We start from the raw sequence: 25782 nt of genomic DNA, 5'->3' as shown, positions 1-25782 counted from the left end.
AATATAGTCTTCTTAATTTTCTTGTAGGACGACCTGTTTTCATTGTTCTCTGTCTGTTGAAAATTCTTTAAGTTGTCACTGTCAGGATTAATTTATAAATTTGGCGATAACCATTTCGAATCACTATTGAAATAACTTTGTTTCGTAATATAGTTTTAATTTCCACTTAAAAGCGTATTTAACACAGCGCTGAAAAATACACATCTTTCGTATGAAGACGGGGGAGAGAGAGAGTAATCGAATAGTTGTTAAAATCAAACACCTACATAAAAAAAATCTAAATTATTTATAAAAATCGGTCGCTGGCACAGCGCTCTCCTGCATGCGTGATCGTAAATCATATCTTTGTATTGGCGGAGGCGCAGTAGTCAAAGTACCGTTACAATGCCTCCTCTACTGACACGCTCCGCAAGCGAGCGTGGCAGTATAGAAAATTTATATATGAGAAAATAAGAAATTAACATATTACAAAAAATATTTCTGAGCACATTGCCTTTGCATATCAGTCTTTGTATACAGTCTTTTTGGTGTGTATCTTCTTTAGGAGTCGTAACATTAATGTCTTTGAACTGCGGCTTATTATCGTTGCTTAGCACAGCGCTTGAGTTCAGTTCACATGATTCGTGTTTACAATGGAATTAATTCGAACAATAAATGTTTCTATTATATTGCTCCAATGTCTTTAAACGTAGTATCGGCTTCTGAGTGTGTGTGTGTGTGTACTGCCTGGATCTCTTGTGTGTGAATTGAAGAAAATCCAAAGTTTGTTCAATGTGTCAACACGAAATTGTGATATCCAGCAGTCGAATTTTGGTGGCGTCCACCAGGGTATAAATGGTCAATGAGGGCACAGGAAACACCTCACTGCCTACGACAGGTGATGAGCTTGTCCTTCACACCAACCTGAAGACCTGCCGGCTTCCACTACACCATACACTTCAAGGCATTTTGACACTACGTAAATATTTCTTGACCAGTGTTCCATCAAGTTGGTTTCTTCTTTGCATTTTCAGTTCCATATCTATGAATCATGTGCTACATGCACAAGTCCTTTGCAGTTCATTAACATCTCCTTAAAATACATTTCTTGATATAATAAGTACATAAATATACAAATATTTATAATTAATCATTACATGAGATATTTACATTGTTGTCATATAGTGCATATACAGAATTAAATGAAAAATGTAGTAAATTTTTACGTTACATTCAATTTCATTGTGCTGACATGTGAATTACATTACATTCAGATTGAAATATACATTTTATTTGTTAGCTCATTCTTTTTCCTTTCTTTCCTTTTTTTGTTCCTTTCCCTATCGTTACACTTGCAACATTTTAACTGTGGCAACTCGCTAGAATATTCAACTTAAAATTCATCTTGCGTCCTGGAATAAAATTTACACATATTTCAAGCTTCGAGACAGCGCTTTGTAGGAGGATAGGTTCATGAGATGGTTGCTAACTACTTCATAAATACTAGTAAAGTCATCTCCTACAGTGGACTACACAAAATAAAATATGATAGACAAAATACATGTTTACTTAATATAATGTAAAATGTCCTATACCTAATACCGTTTCTGAGTGTGGTGTCCCCACTATTGCTGTTTCTAAGAGTGGTACCCCTCTATTACCGTTTCTAAGAGTGGTGCCCCTCTAAATATCTTAAGATCCTACAAGTATGTACATCAGTGTGGTAAGTGTATATATATATCTAGTTCAAGTCAATCATGTTCCTATAAAGTATGTGTGGTTTGTCTTCTTCCTTTCATGAGTATCAAGCAATATAAATAAATGTTTCACTTAATAAATAAATAAATCTTCTTAGTTCTTGTCAGATAATTGCTGCTTGAAACTGGAAAAAATGTAGATTTCTGTACTCACCAATTTTTTTGTTCTTCAGTCTTGTTGCAAATGTAGCATCAGATATACAGTTTTCAGTCCAAAATTTTTCTTTCGTGTCCATGCAAATTATTTTATGGAACGTTATTCTTTTCCTTTTTTTTTACAAATTAATTTCCTCAGCATGAAAATGAAAATTAACACGAATTAACAACAGGGCAAACAATATTTTGTAAATTTCATGCACGTAACATTACAATTGAAATGAATGAGAATTAGTCCAAATTCATTTTCTGATGCTATTAAGTGATTAAAATTAGATAAAATGTCCAAAATTTATAATAATTGCACTTGTGTCAAATCCGGAGTTTGTAAGTCCTGTCACGGTCGCCAATTGTAGTGTTTCCTTTCCTCGGGGCTCTGCCATGAAAATATGAAATAGAAAATCTGATTGGGTTTTGAATTTTGATGGAATAAGTTATGGATAAGGCGGACTTCGTATTATTGATTGAGATAGTGCTGTAATTTGACCATGCATGGCAGACCGGGTCGGCAACACTACAATAAGCGACTGTAAGGAAATAGCATCAGAAATAAGTTGAAATTTACCTTATAAGTCTGTTAGAAACGTAGTATTAATTATAATATAGTCTTCGTGGCTGTTTTCTTAATTTTCTTGTAGGATGACTGGTTTCATTGTTCTCCGTCTGTTGAAAATTTCTCTAAGTTGTCACTGTCAGGATTAATTTATAAATTTGGCGATAACCATTTCGAATCACTATTGAAATAACTTTGTTTCGTAATATAGTTTTAATTTTCACTTAAAAGCATATTTAACACAGCGCCGAAAAATACACGTCTTTCGTATGAAGACAAGGGAGAGAGAGAGAGTAATCAGATCATTGTTAAAAACAAACACCTACGCAAAAGTAAATTTAAAAAAAAAAGATCAAAATTATTTATAAAAATCGGTCGCTGGCGCAGCACTCTTCTGCATGCGCAATCGTAAATCATATCTTTGTATTGGTGGAGGCGCAGTAGTCAAAGTACCGTTAAACAGTATATGTTGGGGTCTGCTTAACTGCAATATCTAAATGAGCCTGATTTCAACATAAAGTTGTTCTCCTCCTGCCTTCTATACTGAATTTGCAGGTAAGTTAGCCCCTCTTGTAATTATAATCTATTATAGATTCCTTTAAAAAAAAAACCATACCCAGTTCTTGAAAAAAAACTTAGGTCACACCCATTTACAAGAAGGGTAATTGAAGTGATCCACAAAACTGCTATCCAATATCCTCGACATCGATTTGTTGTAGAATATTAGAACGTATTCTGAGCTCAAATGTAATGATCTATCTTTGCAATGCCAACCAACACGGAGTTCGAAAATGTTGATTATGTGAAACCCGACACTCACTTATCTCACATGATGTACTGAAAGCTTTGGATCAAGGCAATCAGGTAGATGCTGTATTTCTTGATTTCCAAAAAGCACTTCTCAATATTGCACCTATGCTTATTGTCAAAAGTGCAATCATATAGGGTATGAAATGAAATTTGTGACTGGAATGAGGATTTTTTGGTAGGGAGGATGCAACACGTTATCTTGTATGGAGAGTCATCATCAAATGTAGCAATAACTTTGGGATGTGCCCCAGGGAAGTGTATTGGGATTGTTGCTGTTAATGTTGTATATTAATTACCTTGCAGACAATATTAATAGTAAAATCAGGTTTTTTGCAGATGATTCAGTTATCTGTAATGAAATACTATCTGAAAAAGCTGCATAAATATCCAGTTGATTCTTGATAAGATTTCAAAGTGGTGCAGAGATTGACAACTTTCTTTAAATGTTCAGAAATGTGGAATTTTGCACTTCACTAAATGAAAAAAAATCCTATGACTATAACATTAATGAGTTACTGCTGGAATCAGCCAGCTCATACAAATACCTGGATGTAACATTTTGTAGGGATATGAAGTGGAATCATCACATAGGATGAGTCATGGGTAAAGCAGGTGATAGACTTCAGTTTATTGGTAGAATACTGGGGAAGTGTATTCAATCAGCAAACGAGTTGGTGTGAAAGTCACTCGTGGAAACAGTTCTGGAATGTTGCTCTCATGGGTGGGACCATACCAGATAGGACTAACTGGGGATACTGAACGTACACAGAGAAGGGCAGCACAAATGGTCACAGGTTTGTTTAATCTGTGGCAATGTGTCACAGAGATACTGAAGGAACAGAACTGGAAGACTCTTGAAGGTAGATGTAAACTATTCTGAGAAAAGCCTATTAAGTGTTTCAAGAACACACTTTAAATTCTTACTCTTTGACCATACAACTACTCCCTGCGTATTGCTCGTGTAGGGATTGTGAAGATAAAATTAGAATAATTACTGCATACACAGAGCCATTCCACTATAATTCTTCCTGCACTCCATACGTAAATGGAACAGGTTGAAACCCTAATAATTTTTACTGTGGTACATACAATCTGCCATGCACCTCACGGTGCAGAATGTAGGTGTAGTTTGTTGTTGTTCTGTCATGGGCTTTCTGATGATTGTACTTGTGTAATAAATTGTATTTGAAATATTAATGTATTGCGTTGTTACAAGAATGGTGTATATTGTGTTATTTGCTAGACAATGAGAATTTCATTACAACTTCTTACAATTACTTTTCTGGTGGATGGTGAACAAGTCTGAGAATTAAAGAGCTGTCACACAAGAGCTGCAATATGTGACGAGCGTTGCTGAGGTGCACATTTGTCTGTGTGTGAAGATAGATACTAATCGAGCACATCGGAATGTTCGCAGAGATCGGGGAGGCTCTGAAGACTCTGTACCTGACCCGTGGGGTGATGGGCTTCTGGCGCGGCCTCGGCTCCACACTGCTTCGTGACGTCCCCTTCTCAGGTACGGCTCGCTCTGACCCGCTGGTTTCTGCAGTCGCTCTGCTCGTGTCTGCAGTCCTCAGTACTCACTCTCCTCTTCTCCTGTCTGTCTGCAGCACTGTATTGGCTGAATTATGAGGCACTCAAGAGCAAGTTCGGTCCACCGACACCGTCCGTCAGCTTCTCTTTCTTTGCCGGCGCCGTGGCGGGCTCGGTAAGTCGGATGTCCTTTTGCCTGCAACATTATTGAACGGTTTTTATGTGGTCTGTGTGGTATTTGATTTTGTTAAGAAATTTGCCTTTGGGTTGGTCGGTTGTAGGTGACAGTGTCTAGTCGCTGTTGTACCTCGTAAGTGGAACAAATCGGGACTCGATACTCATTACAAGCGTGCTCTCTCTCTCTCTCTCTCTCTCTCTCTCTCTCTCTCTCTCTCTCTCTCTCTCAGATAGTGTGAATCCCACTCAGTAAGTAGAGATGGAGAATGGAGATAAAAGATGTGTTGTAAGATGTGTTTGTGAAGCTGATTCTCTTTATCGCCTAGTCGGATTGTTTTTTCACAGAATGCCCTGTATTTTCTATGAAGCTCTACAGAAAAACCACTTCAGCTGTTTGCAGTTCTGAGAACAGTTCCTAGGTGTCAGAAGAAATGAGTAGCCAGATGTTGAATGTGGTTTCTTGAACAAAAGGCTATCATTGCTAATTTATCTTTGATTCCTTCTGAAAATGAGATAAATTTTGATAGTTACTAAAATGATGTATCCAATACAGTACAGTATCAGTAACACATACTACTGACATGAGGGGGAGGGGGGAGTACTTTTAAGAAAAACACGCACGTAAGTTGTTGTTGACTTCCATTAACAACATTCTTTTTAAAGAGATACTGATATATATGTAGGGTCCCAGAACCTGAAACATCTTTTAGCACTTATTTGTTGTGTGAATCTGTTTGACTTAAATTTTGTGGATTAGGTTTAGTTGAAAATTTAAAATACTTACAGCATATGATAGAAAACTTCATTAAAAACAATATTTTTCAAAGGTTTAGAATATAATGTACACTATATTTACAGAAGGTGGGCACACAGAATCTGCTCCTCTCCTCCCACAACACCGACCACCACCACCACCACCACCACCACCATCATTGCTATTGCCAGGGTTAAACTAAACTTGACAATATCTCTAATGGTCAGCATATAATAATTATGATGCATATGCATCCCATTAAACAAGCAAGATTCCTTAACAACCGAGTAACATCAGGACTGTGGGTATGCCTCCCTCAGGTGTATTTTAAGCACTTACTGTAAAGATGACATATTAAGCCGGCCGTTGTGGCCGTGCGGTTCTAGGCGCTTCAGCTCGAAACTGTGCTGCTGCTACAGTCGCAGGTTTGAATCCTGCATCGGGCATGGATGTATGTGATGTCCTTAGGTTAGTTAGGTTTAAGTAGTTCTAAGTCTAGAGGACTGATGACCTCAGATGTTAAGTGCTCAGAGCCATTTTGACATATTAAGTTGCAGACAGGCACAATAAATACACTTACACATAAGTTTTTGGTCAAAGTCTTCGTCAGAAAAAGAAAGAAGAACATGCACAAGTCTTTCACACAAGCAGACATACTTCACCCACACACGATCACCAGATCTGGCAGCTCGGACCAGAACGCGACTGTCACGTGGAATGGGAGCAGCAGTCTGGAGGCGGCGGGGAAGGGGAAGGGACAGGGGCAGCATTGTATGGGTGGGGGAGAGAGGAACACTGTCTGGCAAAATGTGCAGCGTCTGGAGGTTGTGTGGAAGGGAGGTGGGAAAAAGGAGAGGAGCAGCGAAAGATGGGAGGGTGCACTGGCAGAAGGCGGCAAACGGAGATGGGGAAGACGAGGATCGGAAGGAGGTGATGAAAACGGAGGGATATGGAAGCTATTGCGCGGAGGGCATGAGCACAGTACGTTATCATAGGTTGAGGCCGGTATAATTGTAGGAGTGGAAACTGTGTTATACGGATGACTCCTGTCTGTGCAGCTCAGGAAAGCTGGCGGTGGAGGGGAGGATCCGGATGGCTAGGGTTGTGCGGCAGCGATCGAAATCCGGCACGTTATGTACGTGTGCACGGTGTGCCGTGGGGTGTTAATTTGCTCTCGACCATTTATCCTGTTGGACAGCTGTTTGGTAGTCGTACCAATACAAAAAGCTGTGCAGGTATTGCAGCAGTACGTGTTACACATGTCGTATGTCTCGTACCGGCCTGAGGAGGTTAGAGTACACGGTGATGGGGGTGGTTCATCTATAGCTACAACACTACTCTGCAATTCCTAATTATGTGCTTGGCAGATGGTTATCATATATATTTACTGTACATACATGTTGTACAAGCAAGTGTCCCTAATGACCAAATGTCATCAGGACTCTGAGTATGCCTCCCTTAGTTGCATATTGCGTGATGAAATACGTATGTCCATATGTGATGAAATGCACACAAGTTTGGGACCCCATAATGTACTGTTGCATGAATTATACGATCTGTCACCGCAAAAACTTATACGTATTTCACTATACGTGGATACGTGTATTTCATCACGTAATATTGAGATGAAATGTCGCCCAGTGTAAACTGGTATTGCCTCCGAATTTTGAATTACAGTACCTTAAAAGTACTGATCTCATTACTCTTGATTTTCTTGTTCTGGTAAACCATATAATCTTATGATGGAGGACTTTTCTCCTTTACAGTCTGCTGGAACTGAGATGAGTGCTTATCTTTCTCTTCAACTAACAACTGAATCATAAAAAAAGAGTGCTTCATCTCATATGTAAACATATTGTACCACCAGCTACAATAGACAGTGTTGTTTGTAATTCAGATGTCTTTTTGTTAATGTCCACTTTCCCCTGACAAGACTCCATGTTTAGATTAGCATTTGTTGTCTACTTTAGTACCTAAGTCAGCAACAGAGTGCCTAATCCAGCACCTAACTCATTACTTAAATGTGTCTTAATTGTCTCGATCTCTGATTGTACAGCTTTTATATTTTCATCTAGTTCATCTTGGTTCGCATTCAAATTTTCACTGAAAAGTTTAAACCACGTGGGTATATTTGCCACGAGCTCTTGTCATGACCGACGTTCGATGACAGAGAAAAATAAACTTAAAACTAGTCCAGATCCACTGTTCACTGTTACAGTGCCGAACATCACTCAGCAGTGTCAATAAATTGATTGCCGAACTGCTTGTAAGTACCTCACAACCTCCATCACTACCACAAACAACCACAGAAATTCAACTCAGACCAAATGTAGATCACTTGTTTTCTTGTGAAGCTCAGGACGACGTGGCACCAGAAGGATGTAGCCAGGATTTTGTCAGAGATATTTGAGAAAAGGGGGGGGGGTTCAGATTTGTTAAAGCTGACATTAAAAAGCTCATGTTTTTTCATTTATTTTGTGACACAGTTATTTGTTTTTTAATTTTATGTATGTAATTTGCTTTCAGGGGGCTTTCATACAAATAGCAAGAAAAACTTATCTTAAAACAGTGTGACACATATTCTCAACATTACAACTTACCTGAAACAGTCAGAATTCCTTCAGCACAACAAAGCATCCAGAGTTCTCCAGTTCAGTCTCAACTTTAATAAAAGTATCTTTCATTTCATTAAAAGTCAATTGATAACTTTTTCCTACAAATTATTTCAATAGTCATATTGAAGCTGTAGCAACCAAATTTGAGCTACAGGTTTGGGATTTTAGCACTGGCTCATGCATTGATTTCAGTTAGAATTCCAATGTATGCAGCTTCACAAATCAGCTTGTTTTAATCCACAGTAATATGGTTTTACAGCATGTGATACTGGTAAACTCCTCTATTCAATGTACAACATACATTGTTGTTTGTATGATGTTTATTTACAAATACCTTAGAGTTGTGACAGTTGAACTCTCTTTTCCATGGATATTAAAAATGAAACATTTCGCAGTAGAACATTGTTCTTGTAGTAAAACTTGAAGATATGATATCTTGCTGTTCCACAAGTGGGCAATCTTTGTGCACAGATACATAGTACATTATGATGTTCGCTAGCCACTTTCCAGCGTAAATATCGTTGAACTACCCAAATTGTTGAAATCTTCCTCAAACCAACATTAAAATTAAATACTATCTTTCTGAGAAATAAATAACTTACCCGAAATATAGATAAATACTGTTACAAGGGAAACGAAAATGTTATTTTTGTATCATTTTGTCTAAAACTTAAGAAACTCCAGTTTGGAGATAATAATAGAACTTTTGAATAGGAACTACTAAACACAAATATATAAATAAAAAATAATTGATTTGAGTAATTTTAAATGGATTAAAGCAATTATTATATGAATGTCTTGTATCACTTACCTTTGCGCTATAGCAACAGGCAAATTACAAACTTTGTTAACTGATTTATATGAAAATATTTTAATGTAGTACAACAAAGTGAAAATGTTATTTGCTTACACTATCCATGTCATATAAAATCAGACAATTCGTTGAAGATTAGATAGGGCTATACATTAAACAAACATTTGTTTTACATGTAAGATGAACTTCTTAGATAATTAATTATTTAAAAATATGTTTGTTCTAATTGAAATTTGTCAGTTATTTCCTAGTAAAAGTCTTCAGTTATCCTCTTGTGTCATGAAATTTAAGAAAATTTGATTATCATCTTCAGGGCTGTTGGAATAATCAGATCTCGTATGATTCTGTTCGTTACAGAAGCTAGAACAATTTTTGATTGTGAAAATGCAAAAAATTTGGAATTATTCAAGCTTACACTTTCTTAAATTTCCTCATTTTTGTATTCATCTGTCATTTCTGGTGACATAGAGAGATCATTTTTTGCAGGAAAGAATGTCATGCACTTAAACGAATCAGCCTAAATGAGGAGAATTTGGATTACTATTTATTTATCGTATGGCTTTTAGTGCCACGATTCTCTGAAGAGATTTTTGCCTTGTCTTTGATGCAGCTCTTTCCATTCAAGCAGAGAGGCTGCACCTTTAAGGGGATAGGAATCTGTCACAAAAGAAAGAATTTTGGAAGAAACTGGCTGTGATCTGTAGTAAGGGACCAACCCTGGAATTTGCCTAAACTGAGAGTGGGAAACCATAGAAAACTATTTCCAAGGTTGTTGGTGGATGGCTTTGAGTCCCACCTCACGACCTGCATCCAGGCATTGCTAGTTCAGCACCTGAATCTACTGTCGGTGGAGAAATTGGAAAACCGGGTTTTCGAACTCTATTTAAAAATAAAATAAAATGCACCACAACAAAATATGGAATTCTGAAATTGCATGATTTTCCTTTGATTGTGCATGTTTGTCATTTGATAGTGCATGCACGTTTTTAGATTTAATTGTGCATGGAATTCCTGGCTACAGTTGTTACAGTATATTAGAATATAAACAGATTTTGGATGAAAAGGGGGCAGTGAGCGGGTATGCAGGGTGCAGTCAGCTCGGTTGAATTCAACCAGCCCCCTGAAAAAATCTTTTAAAAACATGCAAACTATAGACTGTGGTGTCATCACATACTCCTTCCGCTCTTCAGAAACTGGTTTTGGTAATTGAGCGTTGCTCAGATGAACAGATTCGGTGATATTTTACTGTCTGGGTTACTAATGATGGAATTTTGAGCAATTACTTTTTTTTTTCGTGTGCCCATCACCCCTTTGATAATATTTTTGTTGACCGGTGCAAGCTTGAGGTGGCACAGGCAAATCCAAGTGTATTTTTATGCATTGACTTTAATTTAAGGTTATTTGTAAAGATGTTTACCATTCACTGCCTGCTAAAATACTGCAACTCCAAAGTTATGCCAGTCTTCAAGTAACTCCTGTGGTAATATTAAACTGCTATATATAGGTAATGAGGCTGTTGTAGTATTGTGTACCTATTTTTAATGTACCATAACAGTAGTGGACGAATCAGAATTTGTTTCCCCTTTCTTTATTGTTACAGACTTCTCCATAACTAGAAACTAGGCCTGACACAACAGCACAAAACCAATAAATTGCAGCACTTAGACTAAATTTAAGTGCAAGTAGAAACTGAACTGGTTAAAAAACAACTGAGCCAAGTGTGGTCAGCAGTGTACTATATATGGTCTTAGCTAAAGTAGAGATGGGTGATAGCCAATAGTGTTGGGGATACATAAATATTTTAAATATATCAATGCTATTGCGGACTATCAATAGTGCATATCGCTTTCTTGTTGTATGATTGAAAATCAAAATATCTGTCAATTTACTACATGGCAAATAGGTCATGTGAAATTTCATTTAGGTGATTGAGAAGGGGGGGGGGGGGGGGGGAAGAGTCCGGACCTCCGGGGTACATTCTTAGACACTGGCAGGAAGCTGGTGTGACATGCCTGCCAAACTGTGTTGTTCACCAAAGGTGGCGGGTTGAGCTGATGTTATGGTAGACTAATGAACTGTAGACGGAACTGCAGCCGCTCCCGTAAGGTAGCTGAATCAGTGTTGCTGTTGTTGAATCTTCCGAGCAGCAATCTCTGATCTTGTGACTTGTGGACCTATAATAAATTGTCTTTGATGGAATATTGTTGACAGTTTTCATAATGAATAGTGAACACAATAATTCTTTGTAAATTTGTTCAAATGCAGTGTGGAGAGTAGTTCATGCACTGCTGTGATTTCTGTCGTTGGCCTGGTTGGTTTTGACAACAATGATGTATTCCAGATTCCTTTTAAATTATGTAATAATTTTCTTCACAGTACAGAAATATTTCATACTCTGCATTTTGGTCGTGAAGATGAGTGTAATGTCACTTGACATGTACCTGCTGTTGAATTTAAAGTTACAATAAACTGTAAATGCCGCACTAGTATCTCTTATTTTTTCTCATTCTGCTATACTTTATAATCTTCTGATGGTGGACTGCTACTCCTATGCAGTTTGTGCTGGAAATTAGTGCTCATCTGTTTCTCCAACTGTTGTTGTTGTCTTCAGTCCAGAGACTGGTTTGATGCAGCTCTCCATACTACTCTATCCTGTGCAAGCTTCTTCATCTCCCAGTACTTACCGCAATCTACATCCATCTGAATCTGCTTAGTGTATTCATCTCTTGGTATCCCTCTATGATTTTTACCCTCCACGCTGCCCTCCAATACTAAATTGAGATCCCTTGATGCCTCAGAACATGTCCTACTAACTGATCCCTTCTTCTAGTCAGGTTGTGCCACAAATTTCTCTTCTCTCCAATTCTATTAATTACCTCCTCATTAGTTAGGTGATTGACCCATCTAATCTTTAGCATTCTTCTGTAGCACCACATTTCGGAAGCTTCTATTCTCTTCTTGTCTAAACTATTTATTGTCCGTGTTTCACTTCCATATGTGGCTATACTCCATACAAATACTTTCAGAAAAGACTTCCTGACACTTAAATCTATACTCAATGTTAACAAGTTTCTCTCCTTCTGAAACGCTTTCCTTGCCATTGCCAGTCTACATTTTACATCCTCTCTGCTTCAACCATCATCAGTTATTTTGCTCCCCAAATAGCAAAACTCATCTACTACTTTAAGTGTCTCATTTCCTATCTCTGACAGAATTAAAATGTCAACGGCAAATGTCAAAGTTTTATTTCTTCTCCATGGATTTTTTTTAAATTCCTACTCTGAATTTTTCTTTTGTTACCTTTACTATACACCCCCCCCCCCCCCTCCCCCCATGAACCATGGACCTTGCCGTTGGTGGGGAGGCTTGCGTGCCTCAGCGATACAGATGGCCGTACCGTAGGTACAACCACAACGGAGGGGTATCTGTTGAGAGGCCAGACAAACGTGTGGTTCCTGAAGAGGGGCAGCAGCCTTTTCAGTAGTTGCAAGGGCAACAGTCTGGATGATTGACTGATCTGGCCTTGTAACAATAACCAAAACGGCATTGCTGTGCTGGTACTGCGAACGGCTGAATGCAAGGGGAAACTACGGCCGTAATTTTTCCCGAGGGCATGCAGCTTTACTGTATGATTAAATGATGATGGCGTCCTCTTGGGTAAAATATTCCGGAGGTAAAATAGTCCCCCATTCGGATCTCCGGGCGGGGACTACTCAAGAGGATGTCGTTATCAGGAGAAAGAAAAGTGGCGTCCTACAGATCGGAGCGTGGAATGTCAGATCCCTTAATCGGGCAGGTAGGTTAGAAAATTTAAAAAGGGAAATGGGTAGGTTAAAGTTAGATATAGTGGGAATTAGTGAAGTTCGGTGGCAGGAGGAACAAGACTTCTGGTCAGGTGACTACAGGGTTATAAACACAAAGTCAAATAGGGGTAATGCAGGAGTAGGTTTAATAATGAATAGGAAAATAGGAATGCGGGTAAGCTACTACAAGCAGCATAGTGAACGCATTATTGTGGCCAAGATAGATATGAAGCCCACACCTACTACAGTAGTACAAGTTTATATGCCAACTAGCTCTGCAGATGACGAAGAAATAGAAGAAATGTATGATGAAATAAAAGAAATTATTCAGATAGTGAAGGGAGACGAAAATCTAATAGTCATGGGTGACTGGAATTCGATTGTAGGAAAAGGGAGAGAAGGAGACGTAGTAGGTGAATATGGATTGGGGCTAAGAAATGAAAGAGGAAGCCGCCTGGTAGAATTTTGCACAGAGCACAACTTAATTATAGCTAACACTTGGTTTAAGAATCATGATAGAAGGTTGTATACCTGGAAGAACCCTGGAGATACTAAAAGGTATCAGATAGATTATATAATGGTAAGACAGATTTAGGAACCAGGTTTTAAATTGTAAGACATTTCCAGGGGCAGATGTGGATTCTGACCACAATCTATTGGTTATGACCTGTAGATTAAAACTGAAGAAACTGCAAAAAGGTGGGAATTTAAGGAGATGGGACCTGGATAAACTGAAAGAACCAGAGGTTGTACAGAGTTTTAGGGAGAGCATTAAGGGAACAATTGACAGGAATGGGGGAAAGAAATACAGTAGAAGAAGAATGGGTAGCTTTGAGGGATGAAGTAGCGAAGGCAGCAGAGGATCAAGTAGGTAAAAAGACGAGGGCTAGTAGAAATCCCTGCGTAACAGAAGAAATATTGAATTTAATTGATGAAAGGAGAAAATATAAAAATGCAGTAAATGAAGCAGGCAAAAAGGAATACAAACGTCTCAAAAATGAGATTGACAGGAAGTGCAAAATGGCTAAGCAGGGATGGTTAGAGGACAAATGTAAGGATGTAGAGGCTTATCTCACTAGGGGTAAGATAGATACTGCCTACAGGAAAATTAAAGAGACCTTTGGAGATAAGAGAACCACTTGTATGAACATCAAGAGCTCAGATGGAAACCCAGTTCTAAGCAAGGAAGGGAAAGCAGAAAGGTGGAAGGAGTATATAGAGGGTCTATACAAGGGCGATGTACTTGAGGACAATATTATGGAAATGGAAGAGGATGTAGATGAAGATGAAATGGGAGATACGATACTGCGTGAAGAGTTTGACAGAGCACTGAAAGACCCGAGTCGAAACAAGGCCCCCGGAGTAGACAACATTCCATTGGAACTACTGACGGCCTTGGGAGAGCCAGTCCTGACAAAACTCTACCATCTGGTGAGCAAGATGTATGAAACAGGCGAAATACCCTCAGACTTCAAGAAGAATATAATAATTCCAATCCCAAAGAAAGCAGGTGTTGACAGATGTGAAAATTACCGAGCAATCAGTTTAATAAGCCACAGCTGCAAAATACTAACACGAATTCTTTACAGACGAATGGAAAAACTAGTAGAAGCCGACCTCTGGGAAGATCAGTTTGGATTCTGTAGAAATACTGGAACACGTGAGGCAATACTGACCTTATGACTTATCTTAGAAGAAAGATTAAGGAAAGGCATACCTACGTTTCTAGCATTTGTAGACTTAGAGAAAGCTTTTGACAATGTTGACTGGAATATTCTCTTTCAAATTCTAAAGGTGGCAGGGGTAAAATACAGGGAGCGAAAGGCTATTTACAATTTGTACAGAAACCAGATGGCAGTTATAAGAGTCGAGGGACATGAAAGGGAAGCAGTGGTTGGGAAGGGAGTGAGACAGGGTTGTAGCCTCTCCCCGATGTTATTCAATCTGTATATTGAGCAAGCAGTAAAGGAAACAAAAGAAAAATTCGGAGTAGGTATTAAAATCCATGGAGAAGAAATAAAAACCTTGAGGTTTGCCGATGACATTGTAATTCTGTCAGAGACAGCAAAGGACCTGGAAGAGCAGTTGAACGGAATGGACAGTGTCTTGAAAGGAGGATACAAGATGAACATCAACAAAAGCAAAACAAGGATAATGGAATGTAGTCGAATTAAGTCGGGTGATGCTGAGGGAATTAGATTAGGAAATGAGACACTTAAAGTAGTAAAGGAGTTTTGCTATTTGGGGAGCAAAATAACTGATGACGGTCGAAGTAGAGAGGATATTAAATGTAGACTGGCAATGGCAAGGAAAGCGTTTCTGAAGAAGAGAAATTTGTTAACATCGAGTATTGATTTAAGTGTCAGGAAGTCATTTCTGAAAGTATTTGTATGGAGTGTAGCCATGTATGGAAGTGAAACATGGACGGTAAATAGTTTGGACAAGAAGAGAATAGAAGCTTTCGAAATGTGGTGCTACAGAAGAATGCTGAAGATTAGATGGGTAGATCACATAACTAATGAGGAAGTATTGAATAGGATTGGCGAGAAGAGAAGTTTGTGGCACAACTTGACCAGAAGAAGGGATCGGTTGGTAGGACATGTTCTGAGGCATCATGGGATCACCAATTTAGTATTGGAGGGCAGCGTGGAGGGTAAAAATCGTAGGGGGAGACCAAGAGATGAATACACTAAGCAGATTCAGAAGGATGAAGGTTGCAGTAGGTACTGGGAGATGAAGAAGCTTGCACAGGATAGAGTAGCATGGAGAGCTGCATCAAACCAGTCTCAGGACTGAAGACCACAACAACAACCACCTTTACTGCTTGCTCAATATACAGATTGAATAACATCGGGGATAGGCTACAACCCTGTCTCACTCCCTTCCAACATTTCTACAGAATCAAAACTGATCTTCCCCGAGGTCGGCTTCTACCAGTTTTTCCATTCATCTCTAAAGAATTCATGTTAGTATTTTCCTGCTGTGACTTATTAAACTGCTAATTTGGTAATTTTCGCATGTCAACACCTGCTTTCTTTGGGATTGGAATTATTATATTCTTCTTGAAGTCAGAGGGTATTTCGCCTGTCTCATACATCCTGCTTACCAGATGGTAGAGTTTTGTCAGGGCTGGCTCTCCCAAGGCCGTCAGTAGTTCCAATGGAATGTTGTCTACTCCTGGGGCCTTGTTTCAACATAGGTCTTTCAGTGCTTTGTCAAATTCTTCACGTAGTACCATATCTCCCATTTCATCTTCATCTATGTCCTCTTCCCTCCTTTCCATAATATTGCCCTCAAGTACATCACCCTTGTATAGACCCCCCTATATACTCCTTCCACCTTTCTGCTTTCCCTTCTTTGCTTAGAACTGGGTTTACATCTAAGTTCCTGATATTCATACAAGTGCTTCTTTTTTCTCCAAAGGTCTCTTTAATTTTCCGGTTGGCAGTATCTATCTTACCCCTAATGATATATGCCTCTATATCCTTACATTTGTACTTATTCCAATTCTCTTAGTGCCTTACAATCATTGCAGAATCTGTACCCAACTGAGATGGTCCAGCTGATACATGACCGACTGTACTTGCTACAACGGCGGGGTAAGGAGGTGTCCTTCTCCTGGGTGCCTGGTCATGTAGGAATATGGGGGCAATGAACAGGCCGATCGGGCTGCCGAGGAGGCCTGCAGAGAGCAGGATGTGGTCCAGTGTCCTATTCCCTTGCAGTCTGTCATCTCTGCACTCCACAAGAAGTGCACGGAGTTGTGGGAGGAAGAATGGGTGGCGGTGACGGCCAATAAACTGCGGTTGGTGAAGTCAACAACTCGGCTGTGGCGTTCCTCCTGCCGGTTGATCAGGCGGGAAGAAGTGACCCTCACGCGTCTTCGGATCGGGCACTGTCCTCGCACACGTAGCTTTCTATTATGGCGGCAGGATCCCCCGTTTTGTGATGCATGTGGTGTGCACATTTCTGTCCGGTACATTTTAACAGACTTCATTTTATACCGCGATGCTGGGCAGAAGCACAAGTTGATGGGGATCAGCCCTGTGTTTTAGCTAATGACGAGACGGGTGTGTCTAGGGTTTTAAAGTTTTGTGATGTGTCTGGACTCTGGCCTAAACTTTTAGGCTGTAGGTTTTAGTGTATTGCAAAGTGGCTGGCTCCTCCCTTTTTTCCTTGTGGTCAGCCAGCCACTTCCATCTGCTATATTGTTTTAGCTCCCTCTACCACTTTCTTCCTGTGTTGTCCGTGTTTTAGTGCTGACTTCATGCTTCGTTCATTTCGTAGGCACATATTTTTCCAAGCTTGTTACCTGTGTTTTATGTTCTGTTTTATCTTATTGTTCTGAGTATTTTCTTGACACCCGTCTCAATTTGTTACTGAGCTGGCACTGAAGACCTTGCTGTCGTGCACCCATACAACCCTCTCCATCCATCCATCCATCCATCCCTCAGTAATGCTGTATTCCCTGACCTTTTGAAAATTACTGAAATTATACCAGTGCATAAAAAGGGATGAAAAACTGACACTAAAAACTACAAGCCAATATCATTAACCTCAGAACTAGGCAAATTGTTAGAGAGTAATACTAAATCAAATTGAACCATATTTCACCAAACACAATCTGTTAAACAACCTACAACATGGATTTAGAAAAGAGAGATCTACTACAACAGCAGTAGCATCTTTTATACATGAAATATTAAATAAGCTGGACAAAAGTGACAAGGTAATAGGCACTTTCCTAGATATGAGTAAAGCCTTTAATACTGTGAATTGTACCATTCTTCTGTGTAAGCTAGAAGAGTACGGGTTGAGAGGACTAGCCTTGAAATTACTTACCTACTATTTGAAAGACAGGAAACAGTGTGTAAAGCTAACTTATAAAAATAATGAGCAGCTCCTAACAACTAAATCAACCTTCAGGACACTTCAACGTGGCGTGCCTCAAGGAAGCATACTAGGGCCTTTTCTGTACCTCGTATATGTAAATAACTTATTTGAACCCCAAAATTGCACAGTTGTAAGCTATGCCGATGACATATCCTGCATCAGCTGTGGCAGTGATATGCAGTCTGCAGCTAACAGTACCGAGATCAGTTTCAATACTCTGTCCGCATACCTTACAGCAAACAAGCTTCTTGTAAATAAAGACAAAACGGTAATAATGAAGTTCATCCTCGGTTATAATGCTGCCATAACTGATACTGTATTTACATCCCCATTGGGTCTTGCATATGCAAATTCACATTTTTTGGGCATCGTTGTTGATGAACACTTACCATGGAAATAACATGTTCATAATATTTGCAAGAAAATCAGTAGAAATGTGTATCTACTGAAACGGGTCTCAGCCTTCGTGGACCATGATACTTTAAGGCAAATATCTTTTGGGTTGATTCATCTGCACCTTCAGTATGGTATTGAGATATGGGGTGGGGCATCAGCAGTTCATATAGACAGACTTTTTAGATTACAAAGAAAGGCAGTAAGAATGGTAGCCAAGGTAAAGAAGAGAGAGCCTTGTAGAGACATCTTTAGAAAATATAAAATTCTTACAGTGTACTCATGTATATACTGCAGTCAGTCTTGTTCGTGAAACAAAATCCTGAATTTAATATGACAAACAGTAATGTACACAACTATGATAGACGGGAAAAATTTTCATAGAATTGTGACCAATAAAAAGGCAACGGACCACAGCCCACATAGAATGGGAGCAATTTTCTACAATGCACTACCCTGTGAACTCAAGAAAGCAAATCTAAATATGCTAAAGAGTAGAGTGAAGCAATTATTAATAGAGAAGTGTTGTTACTCTATAGAGGACTTTAAGTTGTTGTGCCATCTTGGAAAACAGTGATATAGACAATGTCTCCGATCTATCAGTGGTATGAAAGAATGTAATTATACACTGTATTATGTGTACTGTACTATTATAAATATAAGCTAAATTATGTTACACTATAGAGGAATCTACTTGTAGTGCCCTTTTGAAAAATAGTGTGTACAGACATGTGTCTGATCCATATGATGTTATGAAAGAATGTAAATATTTTAAAAAGAAAGATGATGAGACTTACCAAACAAAAGCGCTGGCAGGTCGATAGACACACAAACAAACACAAACATACACACAAAATCTAGCTTTCGCAACCAACGGTTGCCTCGTCAGGAAAGAGGGAAGGAGAAGGAAAGACAAAAGGATATGGGTTTTAAGGGAGAGGGTAAGGAGTCATTCCAATCCCGGGAGCGGAAAGACTTACCTTAGGGGGAAAAAAGGACAGGTATACACTCGCACACACACACATATCCATCCATACATACAAGACACAAGCAGTTGTATGTATGGATGGATATGTGTGTGTGTGTGTGTGTGCGAGTGTATACCTGTCCTTTTTTTCCCCCTAAGGTAAGTCTTTCCGCTCCCGGGATTGGAATGACTCCTTACCCTCTCCCTTAAAACCCATATCCTTTTGTCTTTCCTTCTCCTTCCCTCTTTCCTGACGAGGCAACCGTTGGTTGCGAAAGCTAGATTTTGTGTGTATGTTTGTGTTCGTTTGTGTGTCTATCGACCTGCCAGCGCTTTTGTTTGGTAAGTCTCATCATCTTTCTTTTTAAATATATTTTTCCCATGTGGAATGTTTCCCTCTATTATATTCAATGTAAATATTTTACTGTATATGTGTAATGTAAGCTAAATTTTCCCGACAATGTCCGAAAACTTTTTGTTATATGCACAGAAAATAAATAAATAGTTATACCCTGTGCAAAATTATACCATATGGCTTCCTCCTTCATTCATTACCCCCATTCCATATTCATTTACTACTTTTCCTTCTCTTCCTTTTCCTACTATCAAATTCCAGTCACCCATGACTATTAAACTTTCGTCTCCCTTCGCTGTCTGAATAATTTCTTTTATCTCATCATACATTGCATCAATCTCTTCATCATCTGTGGAGCTAGTTGGCATATAAACTTGTGCTACTGTTGTAGGCGTGGGCTTTGTGTCTATCTTTGCTACAATAATGCGTTTACTATGCTGTTGTTAGTAACTTACCTGCACTCCTATTTTTTTTTATTCCTTATTAAACCAACTCCTGCAGTACCCCTATTTGATTTTGTAATTATAATCTTGTATTCACCTGGCCAGAAGTCGTGTTCCTCCTGCCACCAAACTTCACTGATTCCCACTATATCTACATGTACATCTACATGACTACTCTGCAATTCACATTTAAGTGCTTGGCAGAGGGTTAGTCGAACCACAATCATACTATCTCTCTACCATTCCACTCCCGAACAGCGCGCGGGAAAAACGAACACCTAAACCTTTCTGTTCGAGCTCTGATTTCTCTTATTTTATTTTGATGATCATTCCTACCTATGTAGGTTGGGCTCAACAAAATATTTTCGCATTCAGAAGAGAAAGTTGGTGACTGAAATTTCGTAAATAGATCTCGCCGCGATGAAAAACGTCTTTGCTTTAATGACTTCCATCCCAATTCGCGTATCATATCTGCCACACTCTCTCCCCTACTACGTGATAATACAAAACGAGCTGCCCTTTTTTTGCACCCTTTCGATGTCCTCCGTCAATCCCACCTGGTAAGGATCACACACCGCGCAGCAATATTCTAACAGAGGACGAACAAGTGTAGTGTAAGCTGTCTCTTTAGTGGACTTGTTGCATCTTCTAAGTGTCCTGCCAATGAAACGCAACCTTTGGCTCGCCTTCCCCCACAGTATTATCTATGTGGTCTTTCCAACTGAAGTTGTTGGTAATTTTAACACCCAGGTACTTAGTTGAATCGACAGCCTTGAGAATTGTACTATTTATCGAGTAATCGAATTCCAACGGATTTCTTTTGGAACTCATGTGGATCACCTCACACTTTTCGTTAATTAGGGGCAACTGCCACCTGCCACACCATACAGCAATCTTTTCTAAATAGCTTTGCAACTGATACTGGTCTTTGGATGACCTTAGTAGACGGTAAATTACAGCATCATCTGCGAACAACCTAAGAGAACTGCTCAGATTGTCACCCAGGTCATTTATATAGATCAGGAACAGCAGAGGTCCCAGGTTGCTTCCCTGGGGAACACCTGATATCACTTCAGTTTTACTCGATGACTTGCTGTCTATTACTACGAACTGCGACCTTCCTGACAGGAAATCATGAATCCAGTCGCACAACTGAGACGATACCCCATAGGCTCGCAGCTTGATTAGAAGTCGCTGGTGAGGAACGGTGTCAAAAGCTTTCCGGAAATCTAGAAATACGGAATCAGCTTGAGATCCCCTGTCGATAGCGGCCATTACTTCGTGCGAATAAAGAGCTAGCTGCGTTGCACAAGAACGATGTTTTCTGAAACCATGCTGATTACGTATCAATAGATCGTTCCCTTCGAGGTGATTCATAATGTTTGAATACAGTATATGCTCCAAAACCCTACTGCAAACCGACGTCAATGATATAGGTCTATAGTTAGATGGATTACTCCTACTACCCTTCTTAAACACTGGTGCGACCTGCGCAATTTTCCAATCTGTAGGTACAGATCGATCGGTGAGCGAGCGGTTGTATATGAGTGCTAAATAGGGAGCTATTGTATCAGCGTAATCTGAAAGGAACCTAATCGGTATACAATCTGGACCTGAAGAGTTGCCCGTATCAAGCGATTTGAGTTGCTTCGCAACCCCTAAGGTATCTACTTCTAAGAAACTCATGCTAGCAGCTGTTAGTGTTTCAAATTCTGGAATATTCCATTATCTTCCCTGGTGAAGGAATTTCGGAAAACTGCGTTCAATAACTCCGCTTTAGCGGCACAGTCGTCGGTAACAGTACCATCGGCACTGCGCAGCGAAGGTATTGACTGCGTCTTGCCGCTTGTGTACTTTAAATACGACCAGAATTTCTTCGGATTTTCTACCAAATTTCGAGACAATGTTTCGTTGTGGAACCTATTAAATTGAAGTCCGTGCCAAATTTCGCGTGTCTGTAAATTTTAGCCAATCTTCAGGATTTCTCGTTCTTCTGAACTTCGCATGCTTTTTCCGTTGTCTCTGCAACAGAGTTCGGACCTGTTTTGTGTACCACGGGGGATCAGTTCCATCTCTTACTAATTTGAGGTATGAATCTCTCAATTGCTGTTGCTACTATATCTTTGAATTTGAGCCACATCTCGTCTACATTTGCATAGTCTGTTTGGAAGGAATGGAGATTGTCTCTTAGGAAGGCCTCTAGTGACACTTTATCTGCTTTTTTAAATAAAATTATTTTGCGTTTGTTTCTGGTGGATTTGGAAGAAACGGTATTGAGCCTAGCTACAATGACCTTGTGATCACTAATCCCTGTATGTCATTATGCTCTCTATCAGCTCTGGATTGTTTGTGGCTAAGAGGTCAAGTGTGTTTTTGCAGCCATTTACAATTCGCGTGGGTTCGTGGACTAATTGCTCGACATAATTTTCAGAGAAAGCATTTAGGACAATCTCGGAAGATGTTTTCTGCCTACCACCGGTTTTGAACAAGTATTTTTGCCAACATATCGAGGGAAGGTTGAAGTCCCCACCAACTATAACCGTATGAGTGGGGTATTTATTTGTTACGAGACTCAAATTTTCTCTGAACTGTTCCGCAACTATATCATCGGAGTCTGGGGATCGGTAGAAGGAGCCAATTATTAACTTAGTTCGGCTGTTAAGTATAACCTCCATCCGTACCAATTCGCACGGAGTATCTACTTCGACTTCACTACAAGATAAACCACTACTGACAGACACAAACACTCCACCACCAATTCTGCCTAATCTATCTTTCCTGAACACCGTCTGAGACTTCGTAAAAATTTCTGCAGAACTTATTTCGGGCTTTAGCCAGCTTTCTGTACCTATAACGATTTCAGCTTCTGTGCTTTCTATTAGCGCTTGAAACTCAGGGACTTTCCCAGCACAACTACAACAATTTACAACTACAATTCCGACTTTTCCTTGATCCAAGCACGTCCTGTATTTGCCATGCACCCTTTGAGATTGCAGCCCACCCCGTACTTTCCCGAGGCCTTCTAACCTAAAAAACTGCCCAGTCCACGCCACACAGTCTCCGCTACCCGTGTAGCCGCCAGCTGAGTGTAGTGAACTCCTGACCTATTCAGCGGAACCCGAAACCCCACCACCCTATCGCGCAAGTCAAGGAATCTGCAGCCAATACGGTCGCAAAACTGTCTGAGCCTCTGATTCAGACCCTCCACCCGGCTCTGCACCAAAGGTCCGCAGTCGGTTCTGTCAACGATGCTGCAGATTGTAAGCTCTGCCTTCATCTAGTAAGCAAGACCGGCAGCCTTCACCAAATGAGATAGCCACCGGAATCCAGAGAGAATTTCCTCAGATCCAAAGCGACACACGTCATTAGTGCCGACATGTGCCACCCCCTAACATTAACCTATCCATTTCCCTTTTTAAATTTTCTAACCTGCCTGACCGATTAAGGGATCTGACATTCCACGCTCCGATATGAGAACGCCAGTTTTCTTTCTCTTGATAACGACGTCCTCCTGAGTAGTCCCCACCTGGAGATCCAAATGGGGGACTATTTTACCTCCAGAATATTTTACCCGAGAGGACACCATCATCATTTAACCATACAGTAAAGCTGCATGCCCTCGGGAAAAATGAGAGCTGTAGTTTCCCCTTGCTTTCAGCTGTTCGCAGTACCAGCGCAGCAAGGCCGTTTTGGTTAGTGTTACAATGCCAGATCAGTCAATCATTCATAATGTTGCCCCTGCAACTACTGAAAAGGCCGCTGCCTCTCTTCTACGTCTACATGTACATGGATACTCTGCAACTGCAAATCACATTTAAGTGCCCGGCAGAGGTTGATTCGTAAGTTCATAGTATTTTTCCAAATGAGCAACAAGGCCTTCGTCGGAGAGAAGAGAGAGTGCACGCGCAGGCGCGCCCGCGCACACACACACACACACACACACACACACACACACACACACACACACACACACACACACAGGCGACTGCAGTCTCTGGATGCTGAGAAGTATGGCATTCTACTTCACTATTTACAACAGTCTGCCATTGTTGGAGTAATTTTTTGATTCTGCAACTGTGGAAATTGTGTGGCTCTGAGATGAATAACTCGTTGAGGCTCATTACGGGTGCATTTTCATCGGGAAAACAAGTTCCTTCAAGGTTGTTTGATACAGAGCAGAAAAGATGAAAGGCTGAGGGCACAAGATAGGGCGAATAAGGTGACTGCGGAATAGCTTCCCAGCCAACTCCTGTATAGTGCTTTTTGTCAGTGTAGCAATAAGGGCTGGGAGTTATCACGGATTAGCATCACTTCACAAAGTCTTCCCGGTCATTCTTCTCGGATTAAGTCTGCGTGGCATCTCAGTTGTTGACAATAAATGTCAGTAGTGATGGTTACACCTCAGGGAGCAGTTGGTAGTACATCACACCATTGCTGTTCCACCAGGAGTATAACATTAATGTAGGTTGATTCTTACAAAGAAGAAGACAGCAACCAGCCACTATTAATATTGCTATTTATTTAAGTAAATAGCTCTGTAACAGGTTTCGAACTGACAAGTTCATCATCAGATGGCTGTTCACATGATTTGCAAGATACACTTTACATAATCGGCAGTTTTCGATTTTTATTCTTCCACTGTGGCAAAATATTCTTGGTGTGTTGGTGCCATCGAAATCTTTGTGTCAACTTTACATGTGGCAAATACTTGTTGGTGTGTGTGTGTGTGTGTGTGGCGCTTTGCACAATATGGTGATTTGAAAATTATATAAGTGCTGCGTATATTTTGGAATATTTGAAAAATACAATCCTGCAATTTTGCAACAAAATCGTGCGGAATTTTTAATAGCACCAACACACAGAGAATATTTCGGCACAGTGGAAGAATAAAATTCGAAAACTGATGATTCTGTAAAGTGTATCTTGCAAATCGTGTGAACAGCTGTCTGATGATGAACTTGTCAGTTTGAAACCGGTTATTTACTTAAATAAATAGCAATATGAATAGCGGCTGGTTGCTGTCTTCTTCTTTGTAAGAATCAACCTACATTAATTGTACACAGCCATGCTCTCACTACGTCAGTTTTAGACAAAATCTTTTGTGTATGCACAAAGGTCTTTGTGTGGGGAGTTTGGGCTCAACCATTCCTTTCTTTTCCTTACGTTAGCATTTCTTGTCACCAGTAAGGATACAGCATAGGAATTATCAGTGTTGTTCAGGAGCCAATTGTTGACAAGCAAGCATAGATGTGCTTGTGGTCACTGATGATATTTATGATTTTGTCTTAGACCATGCAGACCTGTACTGCCTGTGTTTGAACCATCCCCATTACACGCAAATGTCACACCGTAGTGGAATGTTCGCAGTTCGTCACGTTTGCCAATTCTCGAGTACACTGAAGTGGATCATTGTGGATTAATGTGTTTTAATGATCTTCGTCTCAACCCCGTAGATCTTACTGAATGTAGAGTATCACTAATGTCCAAACAATCCTCCTTACAACAGGAAAATCATTTTCCTTGCCGTGCTCTGTCAAATGGCATTAAGCCCATATATAGTGCAAATGTTTCTAGCTACCTCCACTGCTATCACACCTCTATTAAACTCAAACAGAAGAATATGTTGGAAATGTTCAGATTTCTCCCCTCAATTCCATTTTCTAGCGTCCACAACTCCACTCGCAATCTCCAGATGACAAAATGATAATATGTAAACTCAGATAGCTACAGGGAAATACAAATAAATATTACATTTGATAAATAAACCCGTAACAGCTGGA

General features: G+C 39.9%; 1 protein-coding gene across 2 annotated transcripts in view; it reads left to right on the top strand.

Moving 5' to 3' along the window:
- The window catches only part of LOC126109599 (probable mitochondrial glutathione transporter SLC25A40), an 87503-nt gene that overhangs the window by 9585 nt on the left and 52136 nt on the right, over positions 1-25782 (top strand). For both annotated transcript variants that reach the window (XM_049914641.1, XM_049914640.1), the window contains exons 4-5: positions 4673-4771; positions 4866-4963. In XM_049914641.1, coding sequence (XP_049770598.1) covers positions 4673-4771; positions 4866-4963 — 197 coding nt within the window. The remainder of the gene's footprint in view (positions 1-4672; positions 4772-4865; positions 4964-25782) is intronic.

This window comes from Schistocerca cancellata, chromosome 12 (genome assembly GCF_023864275.1).
Source record: "Schistocerca cancellata isolate TAMUIC-IGC-003103 chromosome 12, iqSchCanc2.1, whole genome shotgun sequence".
Taxonomy (NCBI): domain Eukaryota; kingdom Metazoa; phylum Arthropoda; class Insecta; order Orthoptera; family Acrididae; genus Schistocerca; species Schistocerca cancellata.
This window is presented reverse-complemented; position numbering and strand designations above follow the sequence as displayed.